This window comes from Alligator mississippiensis, chromosome 1 (genome assembly GCF_030867095.1).
Source record: "Alligator mississippiensis isolate rAllMis1 chromosome 1, rAllMis1, whole genome shotgun sequence".
Taxonomy (NCBI): domain Eukaryota; kingdom Metazoa; phylum Chordata; order Crocodylia; family Alligatoridae; genus Alligator; species Alligator mississippiensis.
Genome location: NC_081824.1, coordinates 432,983,782 through 433,000,680, shown reverse-complemented (window position 1 = coordinate 433,000,680; position 16,899 = coordinate 432,983,782). Strand labels below are relative to the sequence as shown.

At 45.7% G+C, this 16,899-nt stretch overlaps 1 protein-coding gene across 1 annotated transcript in view; it reads right to left on the bottom strand.

The window, feature by feature from the left end:
* The window catches only part of MICU2 (mitochondrial calcium uptake 2), a 239,826-nt gene extending 235,580 nt beyond the window's left edge, over positions 1-4,246 (bottom strand). Inside the window, exon 1 of the mRNA XM_059720513.1 lies at positions 3,980-4,246. Within this exon, the coding sequence (XP_059576496.1) occupies positions 3,980-4,225 (246 nt within the window). The 5' untranslated portion in view covers positions 4,226-4,246. The remainder of the gene's footprint in view (positions 1-3,979) is intronic.
* Positions 4,247-16,899: the final 12,653 nt, after the last annotated feature.

Sequence of the window (16,899 nt, the reverse complement as noted above, 5' to 3'; positions counted from 1 at the left end):
GAAGGGCCTGGACCTGCTTTCTATGAGTGAAGTGTGCAGGGGGTGCTCTGATTTTCCATGATAAAAAACCCAAAAATCAAATACCAAAATTTATAGGTACAGTAAAAGCTCTGTTATCCGGCATCCCCCGAGAATGGGGGATGCCAGATAACAAAATATGCCAGGTAAGTGAGCGACCCAAACAGACATCCTTGCCTATTTGGACCGCCGCTTCTCCCTCCACGTCTGGGGCGTCACTGCCCCTCCTGTGGTATCACTGACCCTTCCGCGGGGCCCTGTGGGCACTGCGGGACAGGGAGGCGGGCCCTGCACAGCCTGTTATGCCCCCAGGCCATGGGGGCTCAGCAGCGCAGGCTGCTTTGCCCCAGGCTGTGGGGGCTTGGCGAAACCAGAAGTGCCACTGTGCGCACTTCTGGTTTCACTTTACCTTACAAGCCGGCATGCCGGTTAATAGAGCACGCCGGCTTGTAAGGTGCCGGTTAATGGAACTTTTACTGTACTTACAATTTATTTTATTAAAGTGACTGAGGCACTGGTAGGTTTCCAAGTTGCATTAAAATTGTAAATATCAATAAAACATTGTGTTTAACTGATAAAAAGAGTGTGTGTATGTGTGGCGTTTCATTTTAATTGCAAATTTTGTGGTTTTAATCAGAAAATTTGCATTTTCTTTTTTTTAAATCAGAGGAAACCATGAACCCTGGTGACTAATAAGCAAGTTACTCTAGCTTAGGATTTTCAATGTGTATCAGGCACTTTAATGCCACTAACTGCAGAGGCAAAGGTCCATGACAAATCTATCACTGCCTAGCAAACCAAGATAGTTGTGTAGTGTGACTAAAAGAGATTAAAACAGACAGAAGCAAAAGAAGAAAAACAAAAAAGTGTCTCTATGAAGAAAACAGATCTCATTGTAAGAACCCCTCCCTCACTCCTGCTGAATTAGAACAACAGTTCTCAAACTAGGGGCTACAGCACTTGCAAGTGGGTTTATAGGGCTCACAGAAAGTCCATTATTGTGGATAGGCTCAGACAGGAAGTGGGTTTACAAACTGACCTCAAGTAGGGTCATAGCTCAAAGAAGATTGGAAACTGTAGCTTAGAACACAATAAAGAGTGTAAAATGCTAGAATGTGGAACACAGCTCACAGAAGAGAAACAGAAAGTTAGTGACCCTGACCCTGCAAACACTTGTGAGTATTCTTTATTTTACAGACTGAGTAATAACCCCACTAAAGTCAGGATCAGGGCTGTTTTGCAAATCTGTTAACAGTAAATTTCAGTTGAGATGAAGGAATAACATAGGCTCCAGAGTTATTTTTGTTCACTTTAACAAAATGATAAAGGAGCAGTTTCCAGAGAAAGACCAATGAGGTATCTGTAATAGAGCTGAGATTTTTTAGAACTAGCTTTGAGCACATATTGTACTTTCCACGGAAAGACTGCATTTGCCAAATGTTTATTTATTGAAATCTTCTTTCTACAGCTCTTGAATAGGGTACAGTTGACAAAACATTAGGCCCTGATCCTACAAAGACCGATGCACATGCCTAACATTAGCTATTGTGAGCGTCCATTGACACTGTACTGTATAATCTTACAATTAACAAAGCTATGTTTGCAGTATGTAATTTTAATGATTAGATCAGGTCATTCTTAAATAGTGTCACTAACAGAGGTACCTCAAGTAGCCATCACTATTCTTTACCAGTTAATTCACGTGCTACAACTTGAACAGATGCAGAGCTGCAGAAGGAATGAAAAAAGGAAAAAATGTGGAAGAAAACCAGGAAATGTATTAAGTGCAAGGTTTTCATAAAAGGTGTCTGGAAGAACTATGAAACATTTAAATAAATTCTAGTTTACATTTCATTCAACAACATACTTTTTCATTACAAGCCTGATTTTTAAATTATTGATCAACTGGTTGACAGACTACTACAAACGTAGTTCCGCAACACAAATAAATCTGTAACTGTTGTCTCCATGCAAATTTTTGTTTCTGAATATTTTCAATTTTCATTTCTAAAGACCTAGAATCTAATGATGTAGTATAGGAAGGAAACATGCAATGCTCAAATCCATTTCTGTCTTCAGTCCAGAGATTTATAAACCCATTTTTTTTTTTTATTTTAGTCCTTTCTAAGCCTCACAGTCACAATTTCCAAAGTCAGTTCCTATGGCTTCAGAGAGATCTATAAACCCATCTGGGCAGAAATCACTACAGGTTGGGTGCAGAAATCTTACCCATAAGTGGTACAGAATTTTGTCTAAATTTACAGAAAACTCTTTCATTTTCAGCAATTAAAAAATGTTCAAATTAACCCAAGCTAAATTATTGAATGCTAGCAGATCTCAGCAATTTCCCTTCTTCACAATTAACAATTTATAAAATTTTCTCCCAGAACCTCAACATAAAAAATGGAAGAAAACAAATCATTTCTCCACAATAAGAACTGCAACACTTACAAAATGCTAATCTCTCTGTACTCAAGAAAAAGCCAAAAAACCTGAGCTTTACACAGCTGTCTACAAATCAGTATATTTAGTATTTAACAGAAGAAGTTAGAGGGCTACAATTTTTTTGTTCTTGAATTGCTCCCAGGTCAGAACTCTCAGGCATTTCTGACACTCAAGAACACAGAATGGAGGGACATAAGAGTAGATATGTACCCCCAACAAACAAGATTGCAAAAAGACTATAGCGCTTTTGGAAGAAATGGGACTTGTGAGATTTCTAAAGTTATCTGGATGCAGGTACCTATGGCAATTTTCAAAACAATTGACATAGGTTGATTTCAGAGTGACCTGAGGAGATGGTTGTCCACTTGGTTAAAGAATTTCACCCAAGGGCTGTATTTCCAAGTATGCCTTTTATCTCCCTGAATTTACTCACATTGGTGCATGTACAGAAACATTTACAAATATATGTATCTATATTGATGCACACAGACATGCACACACATGCACACTGTGTACACAAGGCATATATTATATAAAGTGGTAAGGTTTTCCACATCACTGTGGTATCGTAGTGTTCCAAGGTAAATACAAATTTGTAAGGGGAGGACCCTATCATACTTGAAGAATTATTTGTAGTTCCCCCCCCCCCCCAGTTAGAGCGTTAAGAGTCTGATCTCACTGAAATCCACAGGAGTTTTTATCAATATACTTTAACACCAGTAGGCTCCATTGAGATTTACTGCCCTTGAAATAGCTGTTTAAATAAAAACATGCTTAAATTGACAGGTCAATTTCCTCTCCGAAGGAAAGCAGAGGGGAAAAAAAAGAGCCATTGACAAACTGAAAAGAACAAATATGGAAAGTGGGATTTTGGAGCTTGGAGAAGGCTTTATTGTTGTTAGTAGTATCCTGATGATAACCTCTGATGCCCAGGGGTGATGCTTTCAAAGGGAAAAAAGAGGAAGGAAAGAAGAGGGAAATCCCAGCCTTTGACCTACTCTCCCCTGTAAAAACTTCTGCAGATGGGTCTGTGGCTCTTCAGTTGCCTCAAGACCCATCAATAAGCCGGGCAGAGATCATCCACGAATCGAGGGACTGCCACCGCGCCAAGACTCAGTGAAAGAAGCTGCTGCTCAGGTGTGAAGGCAGGGCCAAGGAGGAAGGCACGTGTCACCAGTGGTGCCCTGCCATTCACACACCAGGTGAGAGGTTGCCTGACCCCGCCACCCTCCAAGGCCAGCCAGAGCCAGTGCCCAGCAAAGAAAGCCTCGGTGGTGGCGGGGAAGCGGCGCAGCTGGAGGGGTCCGCACGTGGGGGATGCCCGTGTTGCCCCCGGGCGTGACCGCCCCGAGTCAGGGGCTGGGACCCGCCATGCCTTCCTCGCGGCGGTCCCGCCCGTCAGGACCCAGCCCGGGCGCACCTGCTGGAACCAAGGGACGCCGAGCCGAGCCCCAGCGCCGAGGCCGCACCGGGCCAGGCGCCACCGGCACCTGCACCGCGGCCGCCCCTCACTCACCTGAGCCACCACCGCCAAGAGTCCGTTCGCCCCGCGCCAGGCGCCGCCCGCCGCCAGCCAGCCGCCGCCCGCCACCGCCGCCGCAGCCGTCCAAGGGCGAGGACCACGCTGCCGCGCCCGGGGCGCCTTCAGGCCGGACACCCGGCAGCGCCGGGCTGCCGCAGCCAGCGCCGCTCTCCACGCCGCCATCTTCCCGGAAACGGCTGCGGACGTCAAACCCGCTGCCCTCGGCCCACTAGCGAGCATGCACCATAGCAGAGTGAAACTTTTGCCCTTTGCCCTCAGTTGGGAGGGGAGAGGAGGAGGGCGGGGCGCCAGGGTTCGCCCTTCTGAGCGAGTGCATGCGAGCATGCGCTGTGGCGGAGTGAAGCTTATGCCCTTATCCTGCCCTTTGCCCTCAGTTGGCAGGAGGGAGTGCTTTCGTGTTTTGGCGAGCACAAGGAGGAGGGAAGACAGGCAGCGTTGCCAGGTGTAGGATAATGAACTGTACCAATGATTGTGCTGTGCCATGGACAATCAATAATAATAGAAGTGAAAAGGACAATTTTCTTGCGATTTCCCAGTTGGTCTAATAAAAGATATCATTTTGGAACCAAGAGTTCTAGTTTTTTGTATGTCTTTTTGTCTCAGACCAACACAGCTACTAAGTACACCCCAAAACGTACAATAATTTTTGAGGCAGCTAATTGATGCAGCATATGCAAAACTCAGGTAGCCCTCAAAGAGTCTTAACTGACTTTTGGGTCTGCTGTCAGCAGTTCTCACTCATTTGCTGGTACGTTACATTGAGCAATATATAGTAAATAAAAAGATTTATTTGCATATTTTTTCAGTGTACAATAGTTTTTCAGCAAATAGGATAATTATGAGCTTCCAATACAATAATTTCATTATTAAGACCTAGCAATGCTGGGCGCAGGGGAAGGGCTGGGTGTCGGGGTTTGCCTTTCTGTGTGCACCAGGCCTGGTGCCATCCTGGCCGTGGGCAGTCCTGGTCGCAGGCTTCACCCTCTTCAGAAAAGGGGGATCCTGGGCTTTCAAGCTGCACTGGCCTTAGGTTGTGAAACCTGCAAGGCAGCGGGCCTCCCTGTGGCATTCCAGACAGCTTTCCCAGTGCGTAGCAAAAGGGCTGTTGTAAGTGTGGGCATCGCCTGCTGTGTTACAGGTAACCCACAACTACTTTTTCAAGAGCCAGCAACAGCCCAAAACAATGCCACTACACCCAAGATGGCCTATGTGTGAAGGATACCAGCTCCATATACTAAAGCTGTGTAAAACACATGTACTGAATCCAAGCAGAGCAGAGGTTCTGATGTTCTCCTTGTGGATGGAGAAGCACATATCAAAGAGTTCACTGTCACTGCGGCCTCCTTTGGTTGAAGATATATGTTAATAGTTGGTCACTTCGGCCTGTTGTTTATTCATAGATTCATAAATTCATAGATTGTAAGGCCGGAAGGGACCTTACAAGAAGGAAAGATAAGTGGGGGTCAGATGACCTCAGCAAGGTGACTGTCTAGTCTCCTCTTGAAGATTTCCAGGGTAGGTGATTGCACCACCTCTGAAGGGAGCTTATTCCACAGTCTGGACACCCTGACTGTGAAGAAGATTTTCCTAATGTTGAGGCTGAATTGATCTTCCAGAGTTTGTGGCCATTACTCCTGTTTTTCCCCTTGGCTGCCCTAGCAAACAGTTGCTCACTGAGCCATTGATATACCCCTCTAGCGTAGTGGAAAGCTGCTACCAGGTCCCCTCTCAGCCTTCTTTTCCTCAGGCTAAGAAGTCCCAGATCCCTCAGCCTGTCCTTGTATGACTTGCCTTTTAAGACCCTGATCACATGGATGGCTCTTTGGACTCTCTCAAGCCTGTCCACGTCCTTGTTAAAGTGTGGTGCCCAGAACTGGAGGCAGTACTCCAGCTGCAGTCTCACCAGTGCTGAGTAGCGCAGAAGAATCACCTCCCTGGTTTTACTGGAGATGCATCGATTGATTAGGAGTAGGCCTCAATTCCTCCCTGAGGCAGAATGAGTAACATCAGTGAGTAAGCAGCGTTCTGCTTTGTGGGTCGCATTCATTGGGCAATGCCACAGAGAAGAGGGTTAGTTTGATTCAACTCTCCGCGCCAAAGCAAGGTGTCCCTGTTTTTGAGGCAGAACATTTAACATTCACACCTGTTTCTTGTATGCTTAGATATAAAAATACCTTTATGCTAATTATTGTATTAATTAGCTGCATGATCAATGGATATGATGTAGAAGTGGTATGTCCTTTAAACATGAGTGATACCAATTCTGGTAATGCTCCTACTCTATTTTATGTAGGTTCTTATATTGTCCTCATTACTAGAGTATCTAGAATGCTTTCTAGTAATGTGTTAGGTAATGTCTAGTAATGTGTTAAGACTAAGGTCCTTGCTACACATTATGTATATTATTCAATTGACTGGTTAATCATACAATAAATTTAGACCACCCACATGTGCAAAGTAACTATCACACAATAAAAATGGTGATCTAGCTATAAAGTTAATGCTTGAAAGTGCAAGCATAAATAAACCATTTTATTGCTCATTCCTATCCAGTTTTAAGTTGAATGTGTAGTAGGGCCCTAACATATCTCAGGTGTTCTTGTAGCAGGATCAGGCTTCAGGGGTGGCTGTGGCACCTCTTGGTGGTCATATGATTCCTGCCTCCCCACTTCTGCTCCTTGGGTATCCTCACTTCTTCTCTCATCTGCACATCCTAATGGATGTATTTCACTGAAAAAAAGAGGCTGTCTTGGGTCTCAGAGCCTATTTGGCTAGCAGGTCCCAGCTGACCCTCATCCTGACACTCATCCTGCCCATGAAGCGCTAAGTCGGGGCCCTCCTGGCCCCATCAGTGCCTCAGGGTGCCACTTGCCTTCTACTCTTGTAGCCATACCCATGCCTTGCAGTTGGTACTTTACGTTGTCCACTAGGCCCTCTGGCCTGTCTCTCACACTCCAGTCAGCCTGCTGGTCCCCTGGCCCTGGCAAGGGTCTTTTCTCTGGGCCCCATGGCCCTAATCCCTCCCCAGGCTTTGGCTCTCTCAGCTTAAACCTGCTCTGGCCTCAGCCCTCTGTTCTCTGGGACCCTGGCCCTTGTAAAGTTGCTATACTCCTATCCCAGGCCCCAACCTTTTGGGTCCTCAACCCCAGGCTGGGCTGCTTCCACTGGTCTTGGCTTGCCTAGCCTCAGCCTGCACCAGCCCTCTAGGTCCCTGACTCCAGGCTAGGCTCCTTACTTCCAAGTCCCCCACCAGGCACCCCTGCCTGACCTCCACATCTCCCCTGTAGCCACAATCAGGTCTTACGTTTCTTAATCAGACCATAGACAACAGTCCACTGGCATAACAAGAACTTTCCCCCTGACTGGGTCATAATTTCCCCACAAGTTATAAGACCCCATAGCTCTTATCCTTGAAGTTTTTTAGGACAGCTTGGATGCGCAGTCAGTCCCTCTCCTACAGCCATCTTGCTCAGGAGCTCTACTGCCTGCAGGGCCAGACTGAATTCCTGGTCTCTGATGCTGGCCTTATGTACCTCCAAAGCCCCACCCCTTCCTGTCAGGTGGCTCTCCAGCTTCTCTCAGGGGGTTCCATTTTGGCCTGATGACCCGCCTGTAACTTCTACTCCTGGGCTACCTAAATGTCTGCCTCTTAACTGCTTGCTTTGAAGCAACTAACTCCAGGACAGCCACTTCCCAATTGGTAACTCCTACCCTCTTGTTATTGGTCTACCTGCTTTCTGCTAGCTAGCTCTCTAGCAGATACCTTGCTTCCTAGCTGCCAGGCCCCCAACAGCCAGATTAGCCTGCTCTGGATCCCTTAAAGCAAGGGTGGGCAAAATACAGCCTGGTAGGGAGATCCAGCCTATGGAGGGGCTTTGTCTGGCCTGTGGTGGGTCCCTTGGTTCCACCTGGCCCAGGTGCTACCTGGCCATGGTGCATCCTGCTGCCCCCCTGAGCACACAGCAGGGCTGGAGTGGCTCTGCAGCTGGACTGACTTTCTAGGCAGCAGTGGCTCCTTCCAGCTGCTGCCACCACTGACCCTGTATCCATGGTACTGGCGGAAACCCACATGCAAAGCCCTGACCTGGTACGCCCTGCGCCTGCTCTGGTCATGCCCATCCAGGCTTAGCAGAACCTGCTGCTTGGTATGGGGGAAGGGTGGCCTCTTCCGCTCACTGCTGATGGACAGTTCTTGCTGCAGCTGCCTGGAGCCTGTGCCCCGCCAGGCTGCCCTGCAGCTGCTCTACACTGTCATTGTTGTCATGCTGGACAGCCCAGAGGCGGTTGTGACAGCAACAGAACCAGAGGACAGCCTGGTGTGGTGTGGGTTTCGGGCAGCTGCAGCAAGTACTGCCCGGCAGCAGTGAGGGGGAGGGGCTGCTTTCTCCCCCCCGCCAAACAACAGTTTTTGCCCATTGCAGCTGCTGAACCTGGACAGGTGAGTCTGCAGTGGGTGCAGGGCACACTGGGTCAGAGCCACATGCACAGGTCCCTGCTGGTACAGCAGGGCTGGGTCCAGCAGCAGTGGCAGCCAGAAGGAGTTGCCTCAGCCCCACTGTATTCCCAGGGGTTGGCAAGATGCACCACAGCTGGATGGTGTGGAACAGGCATGGGGCAGGGCTGGAACTTTGCACAGTTGGCGGTGGTGAGGAGGTGCCACAGGGTGTGTGGGCTCTGGGCTGTTGTGGGGTGGGAGTGGATGCTGACTGGTTCAGGGAGGCATGCACAGGGGGCTTCTATGCACATCCCACCATACCCTAAAACCCCCCCCCTCCACAATCACACCCTCCCCAACACACAATCACACACCACACAAACTTTGCACCCACCAACACCCTCCCTCACACACACACCCTACATACACCCACTTGTCTCTTGGGGAACCCCACTCACTGCTATGCACACGCCCCCCCCCAAGCCACCCTCCCCCTCCACACACTTCACAGCTCCCACAAATCCCATACCCACCCACCCACATCTACACATACCCCAACACCCTCCCCCCCACACACACCCATAGCCCCCCACAAACCCCATACCCCCACCTATACCCCCCCAATCCCCTGCAATATACGAGTGTAAGATTTCATTTTGAGCTGTTATGCAATCACCTCTATACATACAATGCAAACAGACATTGATGATCTACTTAGGTCCCTTCTGGCCCTACATCTATGAATCTATGATAGTTCAATTGTCATTTCTGACATTTGTGGGACATTTATCAGAAAGGGCTCCATCCTGGCTATATAATGTGGTAGTTTGTCTAGTAAAAGATATTACTGAACAAATGTTGCTTCTCACATGTTCCCTGACAATGCAACCTTCCTGTTTCTCAGCAGGGCATAAATTGAGGGGTATAAACACAGTTCAAAATATGTTCACCAGCAAATCAACACCCCTTATTTAGAGAAAGGCACAAGAATGTAATACACTGTAATATTTCCTAAAACTGTAAACAAGGACTGTGCAGTCTCCATACCCATGAACTATATATAAAACACAATGTTAAATCTTCTCCCATCCATATAGAGATAGTAATTCACACAGTAAAATCCTCCCTAATCCTCAGACACTGTAAAATGCAAAGAAAATCCCTCTATTCCTATATACTAATAAACTGTTGAGTCAGACCCCAGCCTTGGGAAAGGAGGAGAGAATGTTTAATCTTGCAGCAAACTCCTTCCTATCTGCTGTTCCTATTGTCAAGTCCCCTGGGACTTAAATCCATGTCTTCTTTGTGCTTATGGGCAAAAGCCTAAATTGCAGCACCACCAACAGCCTGGCCTGAGCCATCCCATGAAGGACCATGTGGCCCAGGGGAACCAATGGAAGGCACAAGCCTTTTATTGGGAGGATGTGGCACATTGGGGTGTGAGGGGCGGCTGTGGCATCTCCTGGTGGCTCCACAACCATGCCCCACACTGTCTCTAGGGTGCCCTTCCTTCTGTCTTTCCTTCCATGCCTCAATGTAATTATGAGATTAAGAGGAAGGCTGCCCACAGGCCTTAGCATGAGCCCTAATCCAGGCCCTCTGGCTTGGTGGGCCCTCTCAGCCTGACCATGCCTCTGCAGGGCACCTATCACCTTAAGGGTAAATGTATGGCTCCGTTCCTCCCCTACATCACACCCCAAACCTCACGGGTGTCACTGTTCCATCAGTCTCCTGCTGGGAGTTCCGCCTCTTCAGCCTTTCCCCTTTCCTCTAGCTGGGCCTTCTAGCCTGGGCACACTGTATTGGCTATGGCTTTGAGGAACTAGTCCAAGTGTTGCCCTTTTGGGTACCAGGCCCCTGCTCCCTGTCTGTACCCCTTTCAGGCACTGGGCCCTTGGCCCCCGTTTGCTGCCGCCCTGGCCCCCGTCTTTGCCCCTCTTGCGCACTGGGCAAGATCATCAGTGAGGACCTTGGAGTCCCAGAGCCTCACTGATGATCCAAGGCTGCACAGCAGTTCCTCCAGCATTCCTTGATAGCTTTCCTAACAAGGAGCTCCTACCTCTGTGGCTTGCAGGGCTAGACTTACTTTCTAGCTCAGGCTCTGGGCTTATATGCCTCCCAGGGCCCTGGCCCCTTCAGGTCAGAAGACTACCCAGGGCTGCCCGCAGATGTCTGCTAATTGATTTAATTGCCCAGTTACTATAGCAACCTGTAGGAGCTGCACCCTACCTGGCCTGCAGTGCTCCCTCTCTGGGCTTCTTCTCTCAAAGTAATTGAGAGTCCCCAGCTTTCTGTTACAGAGGGCTATAAACAGTGCCATAGCAATAAAGTTTGCTGCCTGGGATAAAGCCTGCAGTGGCAGCCCGCTCTTGCCCCACGCACAGATCCAGGGGCACATGCCCCCCCATGCTTGCCCGGGACTGCATGCAGAGGCGGGAGCCATCCTTCCCCCATCCCCATGGCTTCCTAAATGAGCCACTCACAGCTCCATCCTGCACTCTGCCCTAACTGGGCAGCTCCTGTTGGCACCCCTTCGCTTTGGCGCCCAGGGCGGTCATCCCGCTTGCCCCCCATTTGCTATGGCACTGGCTATAAAAACCCTGTCACCTACCCTGGTGTCTTGTTTTGGCAGCAGTTTGTAGCCTTGTGACTTGGGACCATGCTGCCTTGCCTGTGCCTTGCTCCCATCCTTCTTCTACCCCAGATCCTGCTGCATTGCTCCTGTCTTGCCTCTGCCATGAACCTCTGTACTCTACTCCTGCCTATCCTACACTCATGCATCCATCACAACAGTGCCCAGTTGCTACCACATGGTAACATACTATATTTATCCAAATCCAAGACAACTTCAAATTTAAGATGACCCCCCAATAATTAGATTCTTCGTGTGGAAAAATTATAAATTTGTTATAAGTTTCCATGTATAAAATCTAATTATTGCATGGCTGTCTTAAATTTGTCCCTACCACCACTGCAAAGGGGAGAATAGTGGTAGGAATTGCAGGTGATGGGGATTCAAGAAGCCTGACCCCAACCCTCTACCCCCACCAGCACCTTTCCTTTTGCCATTGCCCCCTCACCACCACTTGCCCCCATAGCTGCCTGTTCCCTGCTCCCTGCTGTGCCTATGCTCACTGGCACTTGCCCTCATTTGCAGTGCCTATGCCACCTGCCCCCCACCCTGTGTCTGTTCTCCCCTGTGCTTATCCCACCAGGACTGTGCCCCTTGGTGCCTGCCCCTCCTACCACTTGCCCTTCCTTCCCACTCCTCCTCTTCCTGCTGCTGCTTATCCTGAGTTGCGGTTCCAGGTTGGACTCTGCTCCAGCCTGGGGCATGGAGCATATGTTGGCACTGCCCTCACTCAGTCAGGAAGTAACAGCAGCTGTGGCAGCAGTTGCTCTGGTCCTGGCTCCAGAGTCAGGGCCAGAGCTGCTGTTGAAACCACAAAGACATAGCTGGGTAGGGGCTGAAGCCAGCATGTGTTGTGCCCCAGGCTGGAGCCAGACCCAAAGTTGTGACTCAGAGTAAGCAGCAGGGTGGGGTGTGACGGGGATGTGGAGAGGTTAGGCAGTCAGTGTATGTGTGGGGGGGGGGGGGGGGACGGAAGTGGGGATGTGTAGAGGCAGCATGGAGTAGAGGTAGAGGCATTGGGCGGGGGGGTGTGGAGATGACAGGGGCAGGTGGAGGTGGTAGGGCAGTGACTGCACCTCTGACTCCAAGCCCAGGTCAGGGCTGGAGCCAGCGCAGCAGCCACCACAGCCATCTGCCCCCCTCCTCAAACACTTCCTTGTATTTGAGTAAATAGGGTAGTTTTATAAGATTCAGTCTGTAACCACACATGGTATTCACTACTGCTTGTGTTCTTAGCTCACCATATTTACATGTATGCATATGCAAAGACAGAATTTATCCTTTGGTAAGTTCACCTGACACTGTACATAACACTACATAGTAGTTAGGATAGAGAGGAGGGTCCTATTTAGTAAGAATTTGGCTGCCAAAACTGAAATTTCACCAGCACTGCGAGGTTAGCACTATTCTTATGAAACGAGTCATATATCAGTACGTCTTTCAGTACTTGGGTTTTCCTAAGGGTTCTTCACTCAAGAAATAACTCTATCTGATCATGCCTAATTTCTGAAAGCTGAAGAAGATTACAAGTGACATGATATGACTAATTTATTATAGGTGCACTCTGCACATTACCCCAGCTGAACTCAAATCTGGTTATGTTGATACAATGCCCAAATTTTTAAAAATCTGCAAAAACAAATGTAACCTAGTAAAACATTTTATGAAATTTGTAAAAAAAAAAATAGAATTATCCAATAAGTTTTAATGCCATGTTGAATTTTGTTATATAAACGTTCCTCAGGCAAAATGCACTTTTGTTAGTGCATAATCAATGTAATGTGAAGTTATACCAGCAGAAATAGGCTGTCCTTGTGAGTTCTTCTTGAAATTCTTACAAAGTCAAATTAGGCAGAAACTTTATTTTCCTCAAAGTTTATTGAGTAAAAATAAACATATTTACAATATTTAAAGAGTAAAGTAAAAATAGAATAGAGTAAAAATATTAAAGACACTTACAGAGCCACATGTTCAAAGGTCCACTGATGCTTCTCAATGTCTTTTAAGCGTATTAGGCTGAATGCCAAAATAGATTCACTTTATGTTAGAACTCCAATACCCTAAAGAGCATTAGGCATAATGCCAGCATTCACACAGTGTAACAGCTTAATTTAACTCCTGTTACATTCAATTGAAGCCTTTTCTTATTACTTTAGATCATCGGATAAAGTTGAGAGATGGATTAAAGCATCTAGTCTGAGGGGCAGCTCACACGCCTCTGTGTAGCATTGGAAATTTCAACTGCTACATATATGCCAAGAAGAAAAACTTGTTTTAAATTGTGAAGGAGGGTCTGGAAAGTCATCTCTTGTATATGTTGCCCCTTTTCAGAGAAACTGAAATAGGCGAGATTTTTTTTTAAATTTTATATTTGCTCTGTGTTTCTGACTTCTAGGTAGTAATCAGATCGTTTATGCATAAACAGTAAGAAGCAGTTGCTTGCCCCAAAGAGCTCACTATCTAAATAGTTCAGAGAGAAAACAGGTGAGAAAAAAGGAAGTATTATTATTTTCTTTCTGTAGTTGAGGTGTAATTCAGCAATCTGCCCGAAGTCAAACAAAGACCATAGCAAAGCAGGGTTTTGAACCCAATCCTCCATTCAATGCTTTCACTAAAGACCATCCTTCCTAAAGCAGAGGTTCCCAAACTTTTTCCTATTACGTACCGCATTCCAGATTTACCAGATGTATGCATACCCCTACCAGTATACGTTTTACATTTTAACTTCTTAAATGCCAATTATTATTATAATGATATTTAAATCTACCTTTATACAATTTCTCCAGTGTACCCTTCCCCCTCCCCCAAGATATCTTGTGAATACCCCAGGGGCATGCACACCACAGTTTGGGTACCCCTGCTCTAAAGGAAATACAAAGGTATTTTTATTATGCCTTGTTGACTCTCAAAGAGGAGAGGATATCAAAGATTTATCTGACAGATAAGAACACATGTGAACAGGAATAAGCCTTTTAAAAATGTTTTGTGATGAGTCATCAGATGAAATAACCTAAGATATCATGAGGACCAATGAGTAATCAGGAAGAATAGGTCAAGTTTTTAATTCTACCACCTAGTAACCATCCAAGTCCTCAGAGGTCTGGAAGAAGTGGGACTTGTTGCAAGATTTTTAAAGTTATCTGGATGCAGATGGGTGCATACAGAGATTTTATAAAGCATTGGTGCCCAATCCCCATTTAAATAAAGCCATATCAGTTCTCAAAAGTGATCTGAAATGGCTGTCCACATGGTTAAAGAATTTCACCCAAGGGCTGTATTTCCAAATATGCTATTTAACTCTCATAATATACTCACATTGATACAGGTATGGAAATATTTGCAATCACACACACTGTGTATACTATGCATATATTATATTATTGTATATATATGTATATATTGTATAAAATGGTAAGGTTTTTTCCACCACTATGTTTCAAAGGTAATTTGTAAGGGGAGGACCTTATCATACTTCAGAGAATTATTTATCCTTTTTTCTCTTGGATAGAGTGGTAAAATCCTGATCTCACTGAACTCAATAGTAGGTTTTTTATTTACTTTAATGACGCCTGTATTTCAGCACAAGGCAGAGTTGGCAGCAATGCCTATAGTTAAGGTTGCCTAATGCTTTCCATTACATACCTTTTCGTTCTGTTCTCGCTAGCAGAGAAAAAAAAAAAATGGAATATGGGCGTACAAATAAAACAAGTCAGGATTAGTAGAAGTGAATATTATCCGTTACTTGAAAAACCAGAAAGATTTATTAGGGATGTAGTCTCATATTTTCAAATACAATATGATATAATTTTAAATAATTATTGTTATATACTTTAAAGATACAATTTATATGGGGGAAGACATTACTTCACAACAGTTTTAAGGAAATAACGAATTATCAGGATTTTAATCTGTGAAGTATTTTTTTAAACAAATATATGGTTTTGGAAAGCACCAAAGTAGACGGAATATCATATACCATTTTATTTTGAATTTTTTTGACTCGACCACTGCCTAAGGCTACTAGCAATATCAATTTGTATTATTACTGTGGATTATTAATAATGGTTATCTTAAATTACAACATCTTAAAATAATAGTAAAGTGTATATAATTATTTCTTTCTTTGAAAAAAGAATGGAATTATGAAACTTTGGTTTAAATTACTGTTTTCTATGATGTACACAATTATTTTAAGTAGTGTTTATTCCTTTAGTTCAAAATACCTTTTATGATCTTTGAAAATACCTATTTTTGTATAAGCTGAGGAAGGAAAAATAATATGTATGTTCAATTGCCTGGTAATGCTTTTCTATCAATATAGGACTTGATCAAAAGCTATTTATTTGATCTGTGAGTATTTTTAAGTTTAATTAATATTTATAAAACATTTAAAAATCTTTCAAGAAAGGATGAGAAGCATTACGGGATAGGAACATAACTTACTGAAGTTACCTAGAGTCTTTATTTTGTCTTCAAGGATCTTTGAACCAGTTCTTATGTGGACAATTAGGAAATATCTGTATTATTTTTAAGAACATTTTGCATTCCTCTTTGCATTTATTCATGAAAGGTTAGCTGATACAGCGTTAGATCAAAAGGGGTTGCTACAGATACTAAGCAGGAAAGGTGAAACCATGAGACATATCAGAATCAATGAAGAAACAATGGGCAGCCATTATTTGGAAATATTTCCTACTTGCCTCCATACAGGTGAGAAGAGTTTACTATTCCCAAAGTAATACCTTGGTATCCTCAAAGGAAGATACTAAATCATTTTAGGGTCTTTAATATAAGGCCTTGAAAGGCAGTTAAAACACAAGGCCAGTTTCTATTCTACCTATTGGGCATTGAAGTGGACTTGGGTGCTTTAGTACAATTCTGTTGCACCCTGTTCAGTTCCCTGAAAATCCATAAATGCATCTACTTTCATCAATGATGCCTTTTCATTTGCAACACTAAATAAATTATCAGCTGTAATGGTAAGTAATAAAAACAGATGAGGGAAAATAATTTCCAAGTGTTCCAGAAAAGCAGTTAATAGAATATAGCAAAGGAAGATACAGTATACTAGAGTTCAAGTTTCATAGTACAGATTATTGGATCCAGCCCCCCTGCACATGGGCAGGATAGACTGCTGGGATCAGATGACCCCAGCAAGATGGGCATCAAAACTTTTTTGAAGATCACCAGGGTGGATGACTGTACCACTAGGGGTGTGCGAAGCGAGCCCTATTCGATTCAGATTTGGCCTGAATCAGGGACAGTGCTTCGATTAGTTGATTCGGATCACTGTCCCCGATTTGATTTGGCCAAATCCAAATCTGAAGACTCGATGCTGATTCAGAGAATCAGTGATTCGAACATATAGACACAGCTTTAAAAGTGGCTTGTGAATGCTGCGAAGCTGGGACAGATGGAGCGTCCCTCAGGAGTGTGAAGGGGGCTTCCATGTGCTTGGCGGCAAACTACTTCTGGTCCACTTCCGGGTCTGCCAGGAAGCACGAGGGGGACCCCGCGCCCCATGACCCTCTGGCTGGGCAATCAGCTATGGGGGGATCCCAGGTGCCCCCCCCCAGACCCAGAAGGCACCAGTTGCTGAGCATGGGAGGCATGGGGGGGGGGGGTGGGGCCCAGCATGCTCCCCAGCAGACCCAGAAGCGGACCAGAAGTGCTTCTGCTCCACTTCCAGGTCTCCTGCCAAGTGTGCTGGGGAACCCCCTGTGCTCCTGTGGGATGCTCCATGCACTCCAGCATCACAGCATTCACGAGCCTCCTGGTGCCTAGAGGTATGTAGAAAAAAAACAGTTAAAGTTGTGTCTATGTCCA